Raw genomic sequence first — 21,015 nt, 5'->3', positions numbered from 1 at the left:
TGTTTTTTGACTTCAAGAAATGAATGATTTTATGCTAGTGCTGGGATTCTATCAAGGCTTCAAAACAACATCTGCCCCAGAAAGTGAAGGTTGCAATGTGTTGGTCGAGCCCAGAGCTCTTGTCCTTGCTTTGGAAGGGCAAATGGGGCTGACAAATCAGGAAACAAAATAATGGTGCAGTACATTTTTATCTGTTCAGGAGGAAAGGTAATATAAGATCAACAACAGAGTCCTTGTTGTTTCTTTTTCTCTTGGATACCTATCAGAAGATTGTTGGAATTTGCATGCTCCGTTCTCTGTTGACCTTAAGATGAGTGGTCAAATGAAAAAAACTGAATTGGGGTGGCTGATGCAGTTACTGCCATTTCTGTTTGTCCTACCTTTCTTCTGTGTCAGCAGTAGCTGACAGTAGGAGCTCTCCTGAGTCCCTGCAGTACTGGTGTACTACATCCTGGTGTACTAACAGAAGCTAAAATTCATGTTAGTTCATTTTACTGAATTGGACTGCAGACTGTGGTGTCTCAGATTCAGCTCTCACTGTGCACAGAAAGAGATTGAGGCAGGCAATGGACAACAACACCTTTGTTGTCCTGGTGCATTCTGCTGAGGAGTTAAGATGAGTCAAAATTTGATCTGAACAGCTGAGTAGATGAATGGACAAGTCCATGCCACTCACAGAGCAATATGAAATAGCTTTTGTGTCTCTCTGATATTTTGATCTCCTGGATGCTTGAAGGTGTATTCTACTTTATTGTCCTTGTTCCATGCCTTCAACATATCGTTTCCTCTCCTTTGTCACTTTGTTATTTCTAGATTTGGACATCCCAGTGGAAGCATGAATGCCCATAGGGAGACAATGTGAGGACTAGAGTGTTATTCCATAGAGTTGTTTTGAAAATAATGAGTATGTACTGTTGATGCATATAATACACTTCTAGTAAAATGGCATAACATTTAGAGTTATCAGGCTAGTATCCCTCTTGAGAAATAGGAACTCATTTTCAAAACAGATATTGATTTGATCAGCTCTGCTTTGAGATATTCATCTTCAGGTTTGAGCAAGTAAGATAAAAGATTTGTACTTTCTGAAATCAAAATGCTTAGTAGAATTTAGAGTTTTAAGCACAGGAACTTTTTGATCCTTTGTAGGTGTAAATTCAATTAAGTGATTATAGCAAACCTAACATCCGTTAAAGTATTTGGTGATATTTTTTCTAAACTCTTCCACTATTCAAGCAATAAATGCAAAAACTTTAAAAATCAGAAAAACAGTATTAATGATTCTCAGTTGCATTCTGAATATATTGCTTTTGCTTTTACTTCCCTTATTTCAGCACTGATAAAGAGCCACATACAAATAAGGCTTGTACATCTGGGAAGACTAAAATATCAGGATTTTTTCCTCCACCTAAAGTATGGATGGGCCTCTGAAGAATTGGGGATTGGCAAGCCTGAAATATAGTCATAATTACATCTAATTCCTTTATTTATGGAATGTTATGGCTTAATATTACTTTTGCAGCTTAACGTTGCTGCACACAATGTTGTACATTGCACAGTGGTTGTTTCCTATGTTGTCTTGTTATTCAGCTGTTAAAAAAAACTTGGGGTTGAAGCAGCAATTCTTATCTTGGAACAGAAAATTTGTACTCAGTACATTTATATCACAACTCTTTCTACTGGGATGGGGGAGGGAAAGAAAGAGAGGACTGTAGTCTGATTGCATCAGAACCCATCTTTGAACTTAACAATTTCTGAATATTCCATGTTTTTTAGAGCTGTTCTTCATCTGACATGTGATAGGATATCAGTCAACTCAGGCGAAGCCAGATCTGTTCAAGTCAAAGGTTAATGGTCAATTTAGTTGAGGTAAAGATTAATTGAATGAAATTATCTTCTCTGGAATGCTGTTAGTTTAGGGGCCAATTCAAGCTGCTGTTTTTTCAAAGTAGGTCTCTAGCAGCACTTTAAGATCACTTTGTACCTGTTAGACAGAATTTGGAGTATTGAATATTGTTCCCCACACCCTGGTGAGTTTGGCAGCTGTAGAGCTCAGCCCCACTGCTGTGCCTGTGGCTCCATCAGGTGAAAAGGGAGGCTGATTTCTCTTTGACAGATACAATAATGTAAAACCCCATTTTGTAGTGTGGCATAGAGATGCAGTGTTTCTGATGATCACTCATCTAAACCCTTATCTCTTTATTTTATTAGAACATGGCAGAAATGGTGTATTTGTTCTGATTTATCCCAAAAGCCTCCACCCCTTTACAGAACTGTAGAAGGGGAGAGACAAGAAAAGAGTTAGTCATTTGTAGACAGGTTTTGATATAGTGCTCTGTGTGAGCACATGACTGCTTGAGAGATCCTTCTCATGCTGCTAAGAAAATGGAAGAAATTATTTAGATGATGTAAAATGTTTTTGCTGGCAGTCCAAGATGCCATGTTTAAGAAGAGGTGCTGTAGATTAGTAGAGTCTAGAATTAAGTTTTTCTACCACATCTCTGCCGTGTTGAAGAATTCATGCTACACAAGATAGGTAAATTTTCCAAATTAAAGGATGTATTTTTAATACCTGTAGTGCTTTTATAAATAGAGTAGAACACTAACACAAGGTAGATACGCAGCTGTATTTTTAATAAAGTGTTAACAGTGAAATGGTGGTAGTGGAATTACTCTTTGGTGTGGGTTTGTTTTTGTTTTGTTTTTACAAACATGCTGAGGGATAGACAGCCATTATGAACTTTAAAAAAATTTCAGGACTCTCTGAAGTACTTTGCCCCTGCTTGATCTATTTAGATTTTTCTACTTGTATTTGTTTTGTAAGCTTCTGCATGAGTAGGGCATGGCAATTTACTGATATTAAGTCGAGTAATTACTTGATTTATTTAAAATTTGTAACATTGCATGTCTTCAGGTTATCTCTCCAACTATTGTGTTTGACAAGTGCTGACAGTAAATCTGGGAATTCTAGATAACCTGACTTTCTTGCAAAGCTTCTTAGTTTGTATATGAACATGTAGCTTTCTGCGTAGGCCTCTGTTGAAAAGTAGTGGAGTGGAAAGTGTAAATGTATTGGCTCAAAGAATTGTTTTAACTTTTGTACAAGGCTTGTATTTGTATGTTTAAATATTTGTGAGATGATAGCTACTTTTTATAGCAAAGAATTCTCAGATATGACACTGTTTGTAACTGGATTTAGATGGTTACCCTGATGGAAGTTTGTTTCTGTTAAGGGTTTTTACTTCTAATAGCAGCCCTGTACTTTATGCTTTACATGTGTAGGATAAAACTTCAGAAAATACCTTGCTATATTTGCTCATTAAGTTTTGCAAAGTGAAAATACTCTTGAGTTAACATTGCCTCATATGGTATGTACATGTTATACGGTCCTGCCAAACACATCTTGCAGAGCTTTGGGCTTCAGTTAAGCTCAGATCTTGATTTGGTGCCTTTTATGGTTCTCATATTGGCCTGCAGTGTAAGGCACGTGTGTGATGCTCAGGCAGGAGGTTCCATTCTTGCTTTGGAGTGGCTGGCCTCTTCTGCTGGTTTCTCTCACCTTTATAGTGTGACAAAACCCAAATGCTTGTGCCTGGTATATGGCCTGTAATTGAAGGGCTTTGAAACTTTGTGGGGAACACTGCCTATAAACATACAAGGATCAAATGCTATAAACCAGGGGAGGTCAAATAGGAAGCTGTTGCTGAATATCTGATAGTTTCATTGTTGGTTTTGTTTTCATGGGGAATTTGCAGCACTTATTATCATCTCTCTGTTCTAATACTATGAAAAGCCAAAAGGCTCCTAATTATGATGCAGAGAAAAAATTACCACTGAATTTTCTCTTGAGTTTGCAAGGCCTTAACTCAAATGAAATAGAGAGAACCCTTGGGGTTTCTTTACTTTTAGTTACATGTATTTGACTAGCTGTGCCCTCATGAAATTCTCTGCTTGCCAGCATGTAGTGGAACATGTGATCATATTTGGAGAACAATACATAGACCTTGAAGCATAAATTTGGGCATAAAAGGCTTAACTTCATAATTTTTCTTGCTTATTCATTTTTGTAATTTCTGTGCAGAAGCTTTAAAACAAGCATTTTTCATATCTGTTTCTTTGCTGTTATCATATTTTTTATTCCTGATCTATAATTAATTTTCTGACAAATTTGGGTTTCCTTATTTGAGGTAGCACACTTATTTTCAATAATTTTAAAAAATTGGCAAAATACCTTTCCGCACAGTTCAAGGATGGAATTAAAGTTACCACTGAAACTTGTGCTCCCTGGGAGATGCTTCAAAATCTGAAAGATCATGGAAGTATTTGATAAAAAAACCACTGGATTAAGTGCAATTAAGTCCTTGCAGACTAATTATGGAGAAAATAGTAAGAATGTTCACTTATTGAGTCTGAAGTAGCTTCACATTTTCTGCTCTAAGAATGTCTTGATTCTATCACAAGAACAGTACAGACCAGACAGGATTGTCTGTACCTTAGTGTGCCTTGCCATGATGGAAATCTTCAAGGAAATTTGTAGTTATTTGGACTGTAAATTTAAACCACTGTCTTCTGGCAGAAATCATTGTCACTTTGAGAGTGTATTTCCATACTGCAGTATGTTGATGTAATCTTTAAACCTCTACACTTGAATTTTTGTTTCATCCTATGTCTTTTACTACTAGAAGTGCATTTCATTGTATTATAAGAAGGTTCAAATATCTACTTTTGCTGTTCTTGTGGAGGCTGTGGAAAATGTAAACACAGACAACAGGAATGCATAAGGTCCTTATTACAGATACATAAAACCTGATACCTAGATTAAGAAGATAAGAGGAACCAAACGGAGAGGATAAAGCAGCACATACTTTCCCAAATTTAAAATGAGATTGAAACCCCATGAAGAAATGAACTATTATCTTGATATTCTAATTTCTTTTTTCACAATGGAATCTTCTAACATAATTCATCTCTTGACACCAATACTCAGGTTAAAGCGTATCTGACATGCTGCAAGCTTGCAAACTGGAATTTACATAAATACTTTAATGATTTTTCTTAAACCTTAGCAAAAGAAAGCAGTTGCTGCATCTCCTCTGTTATCTTGGGAATGATACTCAGAAGGGGACAAAATAACTAAGATAAACATTGATTTCAAATTCTGTACTTCTCTGCTATTTTGTGGTCTTTTCTGCTTTCCCAGTAAATATTATTTACAGTACAAAGCTCAGTCTTCCAAGCTCAAGTTTCTTCAAAAATGTTGCCATTTAGAAAGTGAGGGAAGACAGCCTAGGGTAGAAATAGTGGAAGAAATAACAGTAGGTAAAGAAAATAGAAAACCTGAGCAATAATTGGGAATCAGACATATCAGACATATCAGACATATGTCTTCTTGTCCAAATATAGCTTTTCTGAAAATGTGCTTTAAAAATAAAACCAACAGCTGTTTTCTGTAGGAAAATGTTGCAGTCATCCTGCACTACTGTTTTTTAAATTATGTTCTGAAGGTGCTCCAGCTCAGTCAACATTAGTTATAAAATGCTTTGACACCAATACTCTGCTTAAAGTTCAAGAATATTTCACGTTTTTTGCATTTTGCATAAATTATTCATTATTTCTGTTTGTAGACTATGGTTTTGATCCTTCAGCTTGTTCCATTGGGCTCAACTGTAATTCCTTTTAAAGCGCTAGGTAATTGTATACTTTTTACGTTTTATAGCTTTCATTGAGTAGGAAAAATAGGGGGAAAAAGGATCATTAACAAATCAGTCCAGGTCATGACAGTGGTAAAGGAAACCTCTGTTGTATAAAATAAGGCTCCATTTAAATTCATAGCCAACATATTGAAAGATCAAGATAATGACAGGCTTTGGGAGTCTTTTTTTGAGACAGTCATCCTCTGCATTCCATTTTGTAATGTGAAAACTTGTGATAGTGGTCATATTTTGAGACATCCAATTTAGTTACCAATTTAGTTTACCTACCACCTATCATATCCTACCTAGGATCTGATAGACATTACAGATCCTCTGTGGCTTTAACAACATCCACAACTCTTGTTAAGTAGAAATTGCTGAGAAAGCAGATTGTCTCTTCATAGATGTTGTGGCCTGTCAGTGTTACTCTGAAATGTTTGTTTTTTCTGTCTAAAAGGAAGCCTTCTGTGGCCGCTCTTGTCCTACCTACTGTAACCTCACCATCACCACCACCTCACATACTTTTTCAATGTGCCTTAAAGCCATAGAAAGAAGGATGGAAATTTTATTTGCTGTTGTGATTTGTTGAAAAACTGCTTATTGTGGCTGCAGTTAATATTAATTATTAAAAGCTCTGGAAATACAATTGTTAATTAACAACTATTTAGTAATATATTTACTCTAATTTTAGATTTGGAAAAGAAAACTTCTCCTAGCCTTCATGGTTCTTATATTTATTCTGCTTACTCACAGAAGTCTAGTAAACAAGTGTTAATCCTTAGAAAATTTCCTTATGGGCCATTGGTCTATCTTGAATTCTGTTTCAGTGATGTGTTATTTACAGGAAACAACTCCCCTCTAGACTTTAGCTACAGTTCGTGCTCAAGCATGAATTCAGGCCAGCTATAGCAAGTCTGTGCTAGGTATGACCAGTTCTGGAGGATGTACTTGACTGACCTTCCTGCCAAAGAGTACTGGGAGCAATGTACAGCGCGGTCCCAGCAGTTCCTCATTCAGATCAGGAAGATATAAGGAAATCTCTGACAGTCTTGCTCATTTTTGCCTTTCATACAGCAAGGTGTCATAAGAACATGTGACATGTGTCTATACATATTATTTTTTCCATGCTGGCATTCACATATCTGAAGATGGTGGTGATATCTGCTCATAATGCAAAAAATTCTTGTTTTGTGTACTTTAGAGTAATTAAAAATTATCTATGCGTCATTTAAGACTTATAATTTCCATTTATACATTAAGAATGTATAAATGGAAATTAAAGCCACAGTCCACAAAAAAGAACATTCAGTTATATTGTCTTCCACAGTAGCTTTTAATTTCTGTCTTGGGTTGAGCATTACCTTCCAAACTTGGCTTTATGTCTTTCAGTTCAGTATTGCTCATGCAAAGCTATTATATGTGTCATACACTTTGTCAGCCTTTTGTCATTAAATGTACATGATGTCATATCTATTGCATGTGACATTTAGTGGTACAGTGTAGCACTGTACTCTTAAATATCACGCTAAGGTTGATAGAGTAGCTTCAGTAATTTCCACAGACATGCTATTTTAAGGTGATACATTCTCTACACAAGTATATAGGAAAAACTTTGTAAGGTTTATTATGTGTATTTTTTTTCCTCTGAACAACTGGGTTGATTTCAATGCAGTAAACCAGATTCTATATCAAACTTCAGTTTCCTTTTTAATTATGTGAGTGTAGTTCTTTGTAGAGCTGTACCATGTGTTTGAAATGATAGGGATATTGGAAAAAAAAGAACGTTGTTGATTTGTTGATCTACACCATTAATGTTTAAGCTGCTGATACTGTTAGTTTGTTTCTTTATCAAGCAAATTAATTAAAAGACTTTTCAATTAAAAGTAAAGAGATTAGCTTTTTTTTTTTTTTGGTAAATAAAATAATGAGAGTGCTTTCTCCTGAACAAGAAATTTTGCAGCTCATTGTTGTTGAGCTGGGAACACTCCAGAGAGAGCAGCTGGCAACCTGTTGTGATTGTGATGAATGAGACCACAGGTGTATATCTGGGTATACATTCAATTTTTTCTGCTTATTGGGCGTTGCTTTTCACAGGCATAATTTCCATCATGGTACCAATTGTATCTTACAAGTCCTTTTGAGTGGCCCTTAAAGAAAAAGCAGACTGTAACACTGTTGTGATTTTTAATATCGCACTTCATTTTCCTGTAAATGGCCTGACAATAACAAAAATTCTTTATGAAAATAACTAAAAATGTCTTTATATTTAATTTGTTAGGCTGCATATTGTACTTAATATTATTGGCGTTTTCAGAATTTATTTCTTATCCACACATTCCCATGACATTTCCTCTTGCAAAATACTTGACTCTTCTTTCTCCCACCCCCTTTTGTATTTACAAAGTTCACTTTAATTCTTCTGTGTCTATTCTGATTAAAAAGAAGTAGATTTAAAAAAAGTTGTAGCATTACTAAGAAAAGATTGTGAACCTGGTGTATAATGCCTGAGTGTCCTGACAGACAGCGGGCTGCATCTGACACAGATGGGTCTGATTTCTAAATCTTTTGGTTTTCAACTGCACAAAAACACCTCAAATTATTATTGTTGAAATAATAATTTGTTATAATAAATAATTATTTGTTTCCTGTTGAGAGCTGTGAATCCAGAGTTAGGTGTGTGTACCCTGTGGCCAGGGTTTGTGCTGAGATCCCGGTGAGGGTACTAGTTGTGGAAGGGAATGATGCCCCTGCCCAGATCTCCAAGGTGCCCAGTGCCCTGTGGGTGAATTGCCTGGGTGAATTGCCTGGAATTGCCCCACCCCACTCAGTGATCTCTGCCCTCAGCATCCCTCTGTCTGCCCAGCCCCAAACTGAGGTGAGACAGAGCTGCTGCTGCTCTGCAACTGGAGGGCTCTGTGGGAGAAGGTGGGAGAAAGAAGGAAAAGGATACACTGGGAAAAGAGGTGCAAGAGCTCTCTTTCCTTCCCTTCCTTTCCCCCTCCCAGTGCAGCTTCCAGCACAGCCAAAGTTCTCTAGGGACAGACCCTGGACTTTAGTGAGGCCACACTGAGAGGGGGTTGTATGGGAAGAAGGCTGTAGTAACATGAAAGATCAGTACTGCAGTAGTCAGGGCTGTTGTAGGAAAGCTGGCATGGGTTAAGCCTTTCTCAGTGAATGTGGTGGCATTACGAGAAGAGAAGAACCATTGGGGTCACCAGAGATGTCCATGTTGTAGAACTCTCTGCTGAGTGTGCGTCCTTCACTATGCTCTGAATAATACAATGCACAAGTTCTCCCTGTGCAACTCCTGAGCTGGGGAAGGACATCCCATGGCTGGATGTAGGGATGGATGTGGATGTTGGGCAGCAAGCATCAGAGGTGTAGTCAGTTTTGATGCAAAGGTGTCTCTGCAATCAAAGTCTCATAAGATCAGACGGATGGTTTGTCTTAGAGCTGCTGAAGAGTGTAGGTTCTGTGTTCTTAGTGAAACTGACCTTTGTAATTCCCCCAAAGGTGAGCCAGTGGGGAGGAAAAGATGGAGACAGTTTCTCAGTCTTCAGCTGAGGCACTGTACAGGTGACAGACTAGTACCTTTGTATTAGTGTTAAATACTGAGGAAAATATTGATTTGCACACTTACAAACATATTTTATATGCTTTTTTCCTGTGGCCGACCTGAATTTATTTAAATCCTAAGCAAATGTTTCAACTCTTAAACTAAAAATCTCTCTGGTTCAGCCTTGAAATTTGAAAGATGAATCAAAAGCTTCTTGTACTAGTTTTTGCTTCGGGTTTCTTTTACACTCGCCTTCTTCCTCCCCCCCACTCCTCCACATCCTCACAGTTTAGCCATGTCTGTCTGGCTAATTATTTCTTTAGATTTTAGCATTTCATATTGGGTACATAGATATTCTTGAGTGTAATACTCTATATATTCCTAGTCGGGTATGACCAACCTGTTTATATTCCTATTTCTTTTCCTGTTGTTTTTGTTTTGGCTTTTTTTTTTCCCATGGGATATTTTGAGCTGACTAAAAGATTGGGTTAATTCAGTGGATATCAAACTGAAAATCTTGATATCGACATAACTGGCAAAATCTTCTGACACTTATGTTCTCAGGGGAAAATATTAAAGGAAAGGACTCAAGTTCCAAGTAGATGGATGCTTCACTTGCCAGGTGTATTTGGACTAACCCAAGAACTCATAATGGGAAAAAAAGAATTTGTCAGCAAACAACGACTTAGAGGTCAAGATATGCAAGTGTAGCATCATAGTTACAAAAAAAATTAGCTATGTAATTTCTTGCAGAAGAAATTAGAGCAGACAGCAAAATGTTTTTTAACTGTAAAAGTTGAGAGAGAAAGGAGAATGCAAGGGTGACCTCTGCAAAGTCCAGATGGTATAAATAGAAATTATTTCAGAATGGTCCAAAAACTAAGTAACAGTTCATGAATGCAGACAAGGCAGCTAAGGCAAGCTAGCTAATAGTGCCTTCTTAAAGGATCTATTCCAGTACTTTCTAGAAAATGTGCTTATTCCCTTAAATCTTTTAGAGATGTTGAGAAGGGCTAAAGCCATATTATTGGAGACTAACACAAAAAACATTTAAGAAGATGAAAAAATAACGAAGAGGGGAACTTCCATTAGCATACTGTCAGCTCTATATGTTCATTAACTGTGAAGAATTTTTCAATCCTGTTCTTTTGAGAAAATCTGAGTTTTGTTTCCAGAAAATCTGAGTTTTGTTTTTTACCTCTTTCAAAATGATTGTGATTGCCTCAAGTTTATTGTGAGAAACTGTATTATTTAGCAATCTGTATTCTGAATTCCGAGCTTTAAACCACAACATGTAGCATCCTGTCACTGGTAGCAATTACTGCTAGTTGCATCAAGAGAAAGTAAAAGCAGATACTTAGCTCTCTTCACATGATTGTTCTCTGAGATTGTCACCGATGGGATTGTGATGCTGAATCTAAGTGACCTATATGCCCTTGAGAACATAATACAAATGGAAAGAAATATTTTTCTAGACAGGTTTGCTTACATGAGAATGAAGTCTTAAGAGTTTTCAGAATGTTTTCCTCTTTCTTGCCCTCTTTTAGGGTTAATTCTCGTATTGTGTTTCCATTGACTCTGCTTCAGCCCTTTGACTTCTATTTGAAAAAAATTTGAGCAAAGAATCTGTCACAGTTGTAACAGAATTCAAAGCTTATAAATCAATCATATGTTTGGGTCACCTGAAAACTTGTCCTTGTAAAACATAAAGCCAAAGAGCAGTTAAATCTAAACACTTGGCATTTCTTCTAAAATGTTGAGTGTCAAATATTTTCCCAAATATTTTTAATAGTTCTTTCAAATACTTGTTCTCCCACCTTAGTGGGAGAAACTCAATTATTTTCTTTCTGCTCCTGGTATGTTAAAGTGAATTTTGTGGGTGAAAGCAGAATTCTTCTGTTTTGAGACTGATCTTTCCATGTTTCAGGAAATTCAGTTTGCCATATTCCATTAAAAAATTATGTTTAAAATACATATGACTCTTAAGACTCAGGTTCTTTTTCTTTGCTCTTGACCTGCTGCCTGCTTCAGTCTATCTTGTTTAAGGCTACTGATTACATGACTGATTATGTCATTGCAGTATAAGAGAAATATTTTATCAATGTAGCTTCAATCCAGATAATGGACTCACCTGGTCTTAAAATCTCATTTTAAGCAAAACATTATTTTTCTTTGTTTTCCTTTCAGCCCAGTCATTGAAGGAGTTTGCTCGGCTTCTGATTGCTGTTGAAGAGGAGAGAAGACGACTGGTAAGTTTGCTGGCAGTAATCTTCCATTGGACCTCTCCTTGAGTAAAATAGTCCACTTTTTTCTATTCTCCCTGAAGTGATTTTTGAAAAATTTTATTTGTGTAGTAGAGGTTAAGTACATCATAAGAATTATTTGGAATTCTTACACAAAGGTAGAAATGTACTAGCCCAAACTACAGCAATTTTTATTAAACTGTTCAACCAAAGACATTTGCATCAATTTAAAAATCGTTTTCTCTCTGTGGTCTACCTTCCTGCTCCCTGACACAAAATAAGCTTTGAATCCTGGTGTACCTTTCCCTTCCTGCAAAAAGCTTATACTTGTTGGAGATGGAGATCTATATTTGTATTTAATTAAATACTCTTGAGTGTTGTGCAGTGAATGTATGCTAGTAATCCAAGAATTTGAGAAGTAAGTGATAAGAAAAAAAAGCAAATTCATCACCTGAGAGAAACTCCTGTAGAATATATTATGGATCAGTCTGGCTAGAGTCATCCATTGATATGGTGTCCTTATGCAGTTTGAATCTGCTTTTTGCTTTGATTTTTTGTATTCAAGTACAGCTTTGTTAAAGAAGTTTTAAGTGTATTTTTATGGAACTATTTAAAAAAAAATCCGGGTGAGCAGTGAAGCTATTTTTGTCCTTCCTTGGGAGTCAGTCATGAATAAAGGAGTGAGCTAAAAATTAACATCAGTAGGGGGATTTTTAAATATTGTGAAAGTTTAACTCGCTCTAATCCATCCAAAGATTATGTCTGTGCTGGTTTTCCTTTCTCTTATGGGTACTTAGAACATTGAGTTAAGGCTTTTGTGACTCAGATTGGAATCAATTTACTAATTCAGAAAAAAGTTTATATAAATTTAAATGTCTTAACCTAGAAGTAAATAGCCATAGGATTGCTCTCCCGCTATTTCTGTTTATATAAATATTTTAAATTAGCAAAGTCATAACTTTTATTTAGTACAATTGCATAGCTAATATTACTTAAATGTATAAAAGTATAATTATTTTTTTACTTCATGCAAAACATTTTTTCCTGGGTATCTGGGGTAATGAGGTGACTGTTCTGTACGTACCACCTTAAAAGTAGGTTAGCAGAACACTTATTAGTTCCTTAGTTAAACAATGTTTTAAAATTCATAGCTTTCCAGTTTAAGATTGTTATGAGCTAACTATTAGAAAAAAAAAAACAATAAATAGATGAGGGTTTCATTTTTCAAACTCATTAGTCTTTCATAATATGTAAAAAAATTTCCTAGTATTTTCTCTCTTTTCTCTCCCCCCTTTTTTTTTCCCCTCAGAGGAGTCACTACCATTTTCAGTTTTAGAAGTTTATGGTCTCTCTTTAGTTTATAATTTGAACTTGCCATATAATGTTTTTGTAAAAGATGTAGGAAGGCCTTTAGCATAAAAGAAGGAAAAAAAAGTTAATATTATTAAATGAAGAAAGACACATCAGATGGAATAATATGTTTTGTTCTATATCAATATAATTTCCATGGGAATGCATGAGTTGTATAGCCGAGTGTGGTAGGTTGACCCTGGCTGGATTAGCAATGCCCACCAAAGCTGCTGTGTCACTGCCCTCCTCATCTGGGCAGGGAAGAGGAAATACAAGGAAAGGTTCATGGGCTGAGATGAGGGCAGGGGGAGATCACTTGACAATCACTGTCATGAGCAAAACAGACTCGACTTGGGGAAATCTGTTTAATTTAATGGCAAATCAGAGTAGTAATACTCAAATCTTCAAGAAACTTCTTCTACCCCTCCCTTCTTTTGAGGCTTTAGTTTAATCGCAGTTTTCTACCTCCTCCCTGCCAGGGGCAGAGAAGGGCAGGGGCTGAAGGCTGCACCTCCTTCCTTCCCATGGGGAGGACTCCTCACACTCTTCCTCCAGTATTGGTCCTTCCCCTGGGGGACAGTCTCCACAAACTTCTCCAACATGAATCTTTCCCATGGCTGCAGTTCTTCATGACCAGCTCCAGTGTGGGTCCTTTCCACAGGATTGAGTCCTCCAGGAACAGGCTGCTCCAGTGAGGGTTCCTGCAGGGTCTTCATGTATGGAGAATCTGCTCTGAGCAGGAAATTATTTGTATCCACCTTTTCGCTTATCTTGGAATAACCTCATTCACTTCCCATTCTCTGTCCGGAATGAGAACACTGAAGACACACAGTTTTCATGGTAGTTATATTTGCATAAGAAAATTTATCAGACTTAGGATTTCTCTAGGTTTAAAATGTTTGAGCTGCCTGTTGGTGGAATTTGTTTAATTATTACTGGAGAAAAAGTATCACCTTTGTTAAAGATGTGGATTTTTTATTCCCCAGTTTCTTACTGCAGTTTTCTACATGTCATCATAGAATCCAGAGGTCCCTGTGAGGATCAGTGTGCCAAATAGATTCCTAGTATAAGGTTTTTCCTTGAGAAACTTGTAATTTAACTGTGGAATCTTGAGAGGACTTTTGCTTGCTTCTGAGGAAGTTTGGAGCATTATGCATACCCTAAGATTTCTCTGCTGGAAGCACTTAAAGTCAGCGAATTTGCAGCTTAGTGACGATACTAAACAAATTCTCAGCTGATGGGAAAGCTTGAGACATGGCATGCAGGTCTTTAAGAATTTAATTTCCTTCTGCATAAAGAGAGAAAACATGCAAAAGTTATTTTTAAAAGGCTTGTTCTTTCTGACATTTTGTAGAAGGCTTGGAGAAAAACATTTAGGCAGTGTTGTGGCTATTTTTGGATATACTTCATCATACTACTTTCAACTTTCTTTTAATTGTTGTAGCATGTGATAGTAAAAGACACTGTTGTCTCAGTGAATGCAGGATATATGAGAATATGCAGTGACAGATATTAATTTTGCATACCAGCTAATGGTCTTGTTTCCCTGCCTTGAACTTTATTTTGTTAAATTATGAGTATACATATACGTGCATTAATCAGGTTAGAATATGAAAAGTATAAAAAAGTATATATTCATGTGACCAATTTATTTCCAATCTGATGCCTATTAAATTCTTCATAAGTCAAATTATATTTTGGTCTTACTGAACACAATGTTGAAGTGCTTGTCCACCGATTGTATGAACGAAGTGTTTCCAGCAGTCAAAGAAATAGTTTGAGAAGGTGTTTAGCAAGTCTTCTCTCCTTCCTGCATAAAGAACCAGGAGAACCAGAACTTTTTTTTTTATTCAGAAGAAGCTAATGAAACAAGACATTATGAATGGTATTATTAGGAAAAACACTGAAGTATAAAGTCAAATGAAACTGCATGCCACATAAATATTCTGTTTTGTAAGGCCTTGTGGCCATTATTACTGGCAGTAGTAATAATATGGTGATTATTGCAAGTCAGCTTCTTTTATCCTTGTCTTTTATTTCTTGATACTAGAAAATTGATGAGTAGTCAGAAAAAACAGAGGCCATGCACCACACATTTCCCCTTAAAAAGAAAATAAAAGAAAAAGTAACTCATAAGATAGCTTCTTTTATGATGTACGGCCTTAGGTTTTGATGAGGTCTGTCATTTTGTGGTGGTGTTAATTTAGTGATGCTGTTGGTAAATGGTGCATTAAAAAAACTCCAAGTAAACAGCACTACTCTTGGGCTTCACATGTACTGTAAATTGGATAAAAAGTCAGATTCATCCCCACTGCATTTCCAATGACTTCAGCAGCAAGCCATCAGGGATGTAGAATAATGACCTCTATTTCCTTATGTTTATTAGGGAACAATAGAGATGCTGTAATTTAATCCCATGTGAATGTTTGAATCTTTATCAAGGGAACTTACTTCAAATAATTTCCTTCCTCTTTCACTGAATTTGCATTCTTTCTGTTAAATAAGTGATATATTTTATTTTACAGATTCATATTTTATTTATGTTTCCTATTAATTTTATATTGTTATTAAAATTAATAACAAACAGAAATTATCTGGGAGTGAAGTAAAATGCTACTTCCTTTCCCTCTTGGAGGATTATTCTGTGTTGGCATCAGTATAGATGAACTGGCTCATGCTACTGGTCCTAGAGATCCCCTATGAGTTTGAAGCATTGAATGAGTTCTCTTGACTGTCAATGTTATCTTGCTGGAACTCCCTGATTATTTCTGAGATCTTACTGAATCCAAGACTGAAATAGGCTCTTAATTCTTAAATTCCTTGCTATTTATCCAAGGTTTTTTTTTGGTTGTTGGCAGGTGATGAATGGCCCCAGAGCTTTTTCTCTCTGGCATCATGAATCAGTGAGATTCCTGACCAATATTAAATACTCTAGGGGATATATAAAAATTCTGAAGTGGATAGTTTTGTACTATGCTTGATGAATATTTTTCTTTCTAAAGTCTGCTTTTTTTGTATCTAATAATCTTCATGCTTCAGACAGTATCTCATTTTTGTGGACTTTTTTGTATTAACTGGATGTTCTCATTGTGGTTCTGCATTTGCCCTCACACAAGGGGTCTGATGCTATCTGCTTCCAGGGAAAGCATCAAAATATTCAGTTTCAAAAGCTGCACTTGAAGAAAGATAAATGAGCTGTTAAAACCAGCCATCCATGGAATGGTACATAAAATCAGATACTGAAGGGCACAGCATGTTGTTGAGCAGAATTAACCTTTTCCCTATAATGCAAAGTGTATTACAGATTCCATCAGAAGAGTAAGCATTCTCCTATCCACAGGGGCAGCTTATTTCTCAGTTTATACAGGGGAAAAATAACATTGCATGTACTAGCACCCTGAGTCTGCAGAACAAACACCTGGCACTTTGTTTTGCATGGTGTCTCTCAAATTGCAAAAAAATAGTGTTTGATGGTGTTTGGATATACTTGGTAACTTATTTCAGTGTTTTTCACCTCTCATGCAAGATTTGGCATTTAAATTAATCTCCTTGGTAGGAGTCTGCTGGGAAGAACACTGAAAGTGTATTACTGTAAGTGAAAGAAAATGCCACAAATAAAAGGACTTCTTTGAAGTTATGACTGTTTTTTTTTGTTTCTTTATTGTTGTTGTTCCTCCTACTCCCTCTCCCCCCACCATGTTTGCTGTTTAAAATTAATTAAAAGCACCTGGGTTTAGCGAGTTTTAGTTTTTTCCTTATACTTAAGATGGCTGTACATCCTATTGAGTCATTAAGGTAGCATGGACTGTTTTGTTAACTAATTTCTTTGGAAAGACTTTCTGAATTTCTGCATCAGATTACTAATTTTGAAGTACCTCTTTGAGGTTTCTCTTGAAGAAAGATCAGTAAATCAGTACTGAATCTTCAAATTTCTTATAAACATAATTTTTACCTACATTTATCTATTTATTTTTTCACCTTTTCTTCCTCCTATTTCATCCCAAGTATAGCAGAGAACATATTTGATATTAATTACAGAAAAATCCATGTCTTTGGTAAGGGAAGTTCTGCAAGATAGGGAAATATTGGTTTCAATGGCTTTGGGATTTATTTTTTGGGTGGTTTTTTGTTTTGTTTTTTGGGGGTTTTGGGGGTTTTTTGGCGTTTTTTGTTTTTGTTTTTTTTGTTGTTTGGTTTTTTTTTTTAACTATCAGCTTACTGTCCTCTGACAGGCTAAGATTTAGAAATCATTAGGAAAATTACTGGAAACGAATGGCATGCTTTCACAAACCTTTTTGGGGAGCCCCCATTTTGAATACTTGCTATATGCATTTCTGGCCAGAAAGTATCATGTAGACTACAAAAGATACAGAGGAAAGCAAAAAGAAAAACTTAACACCCAGAAGGTGGGAATGAGAAGAGATTGCAAGGAGGTCTCTTTGATTAGCTTTAATTAAAACAAATTAGATCAACGTTATTTGGAAGCCTGTGATTCATTAATTGAAATGACATCTTTCAGCACACTTGAACTAGTCCTCAGCAACAGGTTAACACTTCAGGCCTTGACATCAGATTTTTTTCTTTTTTTTTTTTTTTCCTTGCTGATACCATTGTCAGTCTTACTTTGTAAGGATAAACAAGAAAAAACATTGCAAAATTACTTGGAGACTATTGCAGAAGCAAGAGTGTGCTCAGCAGTTTTCTGCTGTGTTTTAGCTCTGGAATGACTGAAGGAAATGTGCTACACTGAATTTTATCTAATTAGCAGTTTGCAGAACCAGCTTTGCCTTAAATCTCAGTCAGCCTTGTGTTACCTCTTCATATTAATTGCGTATCTGTCAAGTATAGACCTTTTGAGAAAAGGTCTTCCTGTTGTGCTGGTACAAATGTTTGTGTGTCTGTGTGGTGAACATAATTGGAGAAGTCATCCAGCTGCAAAAATAATTTCTCTCACACTAACTTTCTATTACTTCCTTCCCATAACTACAGTGCACACAGGGAAAATGAAGACCTTTTATCCAGAAGATAGTAATTACTTCAAAATTACTTCAATATAATTGCTATCAAAAATATACTAGAACTGTACCTTCATTTCCCTGCAGATGTTATCTCTGATCATTATAACTCATATATGAAATCAGGAAGCAATAGGCATATTTCTGTCATGCAGGCTTCCTAGAGAGCATGATTGTTTGGTGGGTTTTTGTTGAGCAAGAACTCTCAATGCAGCTTTCCCCCTTGCCCTGTCTTAGGCTTGAAGGAATCCTGTTTGCTGTCTTTCTCTGCACCACTTAAGTATGAAAATACACATGTTCGATGGATGTTTCTTAGCATTTGTGCTCAGTTAAAAAAAAAACTTTAAAAAACAGAGTAATAAAAGTAAACAGTTCATGTTCTATTATCATTAAGGTAGTTTAACATATAACATCTGTATGTATTTCTGAACTTTTCTCAGATAAAGAATACATACTAGGCCAGACAATTTGGAGATAAAATTATGGGTGCTGTTAGTACAGAGCATTAGCTGGCATTTCCAGATAACATTGCATCAGCTTCCGTAATTGTACACTTGGTACATTCCTAATTTGTTTAAATCTAGTTCTAATTTCTCCAATAACATTCATGACTTAAAATAATTTCTTCCTTTTTTTTTTTTTTTTTGGAAGAAAATGAAGAAAAAACAGTCATCCTGGGACACTTGAGTATGATAATTTTTAAAAGATCAAACTGGTCTCAACAGAAACAAATTGCAACTAGTCCCTCTCACATCCCTGTAACTGTCATCGTCAGGAACTGAAAATATAGGTCCATATTTTCATTAACTTTGCAGAAGGTACTTCTGGAATCACTGCATTGTGACAGAACAGTAGTATTAATTCAGAATATGTTCAGAATTTTATGATCATGAAGTCAACAGATAACCTACTGTTCATGTTTTGCTCTGTATTTCTTAGCAGCTTTCTCTCTACGTTTTTGTTTTTCTTTTGAAAATGTGAGTTATTTCCTGTTGATATGAGTGTCCAGAGTGCAGAACCATATCATCTGCAGAGCCTTTTGTACCCTGTGCTCCTCATCTTGGGCCTAGATAATTTCATTGCCTTTAAACCTTCCTGTTGAGGAGGAAAGCAATTCTGTTGGTTTTAGAGACAGTCTTTGCTGTTATCCAAGATAGTTGTCATAGAGTTGATTTGTGACAAAAAGTTATTTTCTTGTAGTGAGCAACTTTGTAAAAGGTGTGAAAACAGAGATCTCCCATGTTGATCTCTGTGGTTTTGACTGGATTGTTGGCATCAAAGAATGATCACTTGTCTGTCTTGATAGGGCTAAGAGGCTGTGAGTAAGACAGCAGAGTGGGAATAGGATAGTTGGTCAAGAGGAAAGGAAAGGGGAATAGAGATAAGGGGATTTATAAGATTCATGTACATTCTTTACCATCTTACGTAATCAGTGTCCAAGCCTTTGTAAGAAGGCTTTGGTAATTCAGTGTTCATATACTATTTGCTCTTCAGTCTTCTGCAGAGAATGCAAATTAAGAAAATCTTTTTTAGGAAATATTTTTAAGAAACAAAGTGTGTTGCAGGAAATTAGTGTAATTAGTTGTTAGCAATTACTGTTTCTCCTGCTTTCTATATTCAAGGTGTGTGTATTTGTATTTGCCTCCATATGGATATACAATTAGAGAATGGTTTGGGTTGGAAGATATCTTAAAGACCATACTCCAACTCCCCCTGCTATGGCAGGGAGGCCACCCACTAGACCAGGTTGGGGCATCCACAATTTCTCTGGGCTACCTATGCCAATGTCTCACCACCCTCAAATTGAAGAATTTCTTCCCTCTATTTAATCTAAGCCTACCCTTTTTCAGTTTAAAGACATTTCCCCTTGTGCTATCACTACCTGGCCTCATAAAAGGTCTCTCTCCAGCTTTACCTTGCAGCATTTTTCAGTGAGAACATTCACAAAATGAGATTGCTTGCTATTTCCAGTTTTGAAGAGTATCATGGAGAGAAATATGAAATGCTGTCTTCATTAAAAGTGCAAAATAAAAGGTTAGTTGGAAAGCCTCTTGCTACTTGTCATTTTGTAAATCTAATTTGTTCTCAATTCATATGTTTACTTCATGCAAGCATTTCACTGCATGTGATATTACATTGCATAACAGCGCTTCCCAAAGTTTTGAGAAGCATTCTGTGAGTAGCATGGCTGGAAGGAATTTATTTTAATGACATTTTAGTCTTCACAGAAATTTGGTAATTGCAGTTTTAGTTTGTACATTCTTTTGCTTCCACCACAGTCACTGTGTCTTTTCAGATGGCTGTTGACAAAGAAAAAAGGAAGAAAGATGTTTGCACTTTTAAATGACTATTTTAAGGGAACATGAGTTCTAAATCAGCCAACCTTATAGCCTTTAAGTTTTATGCATTTATTTTCTGACTACAGAGGGAGGGAATGGAGCTGGTCATAGAAGAGGATATGTGCTGTACCCGTTACTATCTTGTAATAATTTTAAAGCTGCTATCTGACATGCTATCTGACATGCTACTTTCTTAATTTTTTCAACGGATTCTAAATTTATCTGCAATTCTCCTGGAGGTATGAAAAAAGGTGCTTCATTCCTACAAACTTAATTTTGACTTTTCCTTCATTTAGTCTGATCTCCGGAATGAAACTGCTGTATTTGTTGTTCTTATGTAATGCCCTGGGAAATGTGATTAAAAACAGAAAACAGCACAAGCACTTTATGTACCAAAGAGTGTGTAGAAACAAATATGCCTTTATTTAAACCAAACAAACAACCAGCCAAACAAAGCCCCCACCTTTTCATAAGGAAGCAAAATAGTCTCCCTTGAGCAATCTGTGTAATCTGCACGGGCTCATAGCTGTGTTACATACAAAGGTGTTTTTTATATATGTATTCTCTTTTAAGATGTTGTGTTAATATTTGCAGAATACTTAGATTGCCTTTATTATAATTTTCAAATGTCTGCAGAGGCTTCAGTTATAGTTATCTTGAGAAGCTTTCTTAGATGTATCTCCCAGAGCAAGTGCTTTTGCTTTGAGCTAAGACTGAAACAGATTAACAGTTTTGTCTGTTTCTTGGCAGCCATGCCAGTTTATTATGTACCCACTTCACAAAACTGACCTGGCTAAAAGCAAAACAAACAAGATATTT

The 21,015-nt window shown here is 36.2% G+C and overlaps 1 protein-coding gene across 3 annotated transcripts in view; it reads left to right on the top strand.

Annotated features, from left to right (window-relative positions):
• ARHGAP42 (Rho GTPase activating protein 42) overlaps nucleotides 1-21,015 on the top strand; it is a 145,147-nt gene that overhangs the window by 37,786 nt on the left and 86,346 nt on the right. For all 3 annotated transcript variants that reach the window (XM_030960727.1, XM_030960709.1, XM_030960718.1), the window contains one exon: nucleotides 11,437-11,498. In XM_030960727.1, the coding sequence (XP_030816587.1) occupies nucleotides 11,437-11,498 (62 nt within the window). The remainder of the gene's footprint in view (nucleotides 1-11,436; nucleotides 11,499-21,015) is intronic.

The sequence above is a fragment of the Camarhynchus parvulus genome, chromosome 1, assembly GCF_901933205.1.
Source record: "Camarhynchus parvulus chromosome 1, STF_HiC, whole genome shotgun sequence".
In the NCBI taxonomy this organism is placed as follows: Eukaryota; Metazoa; Chordata; class Aves; order Passeriformes; family Thraupidae; genus Camarhynchus; species Camarhynchus parvulus.
The sequence above is the reverse complement of the archived record's forward strand: the minus strand, read 5'-3'. Positions and strand labels throughout refer to the sequence as shown.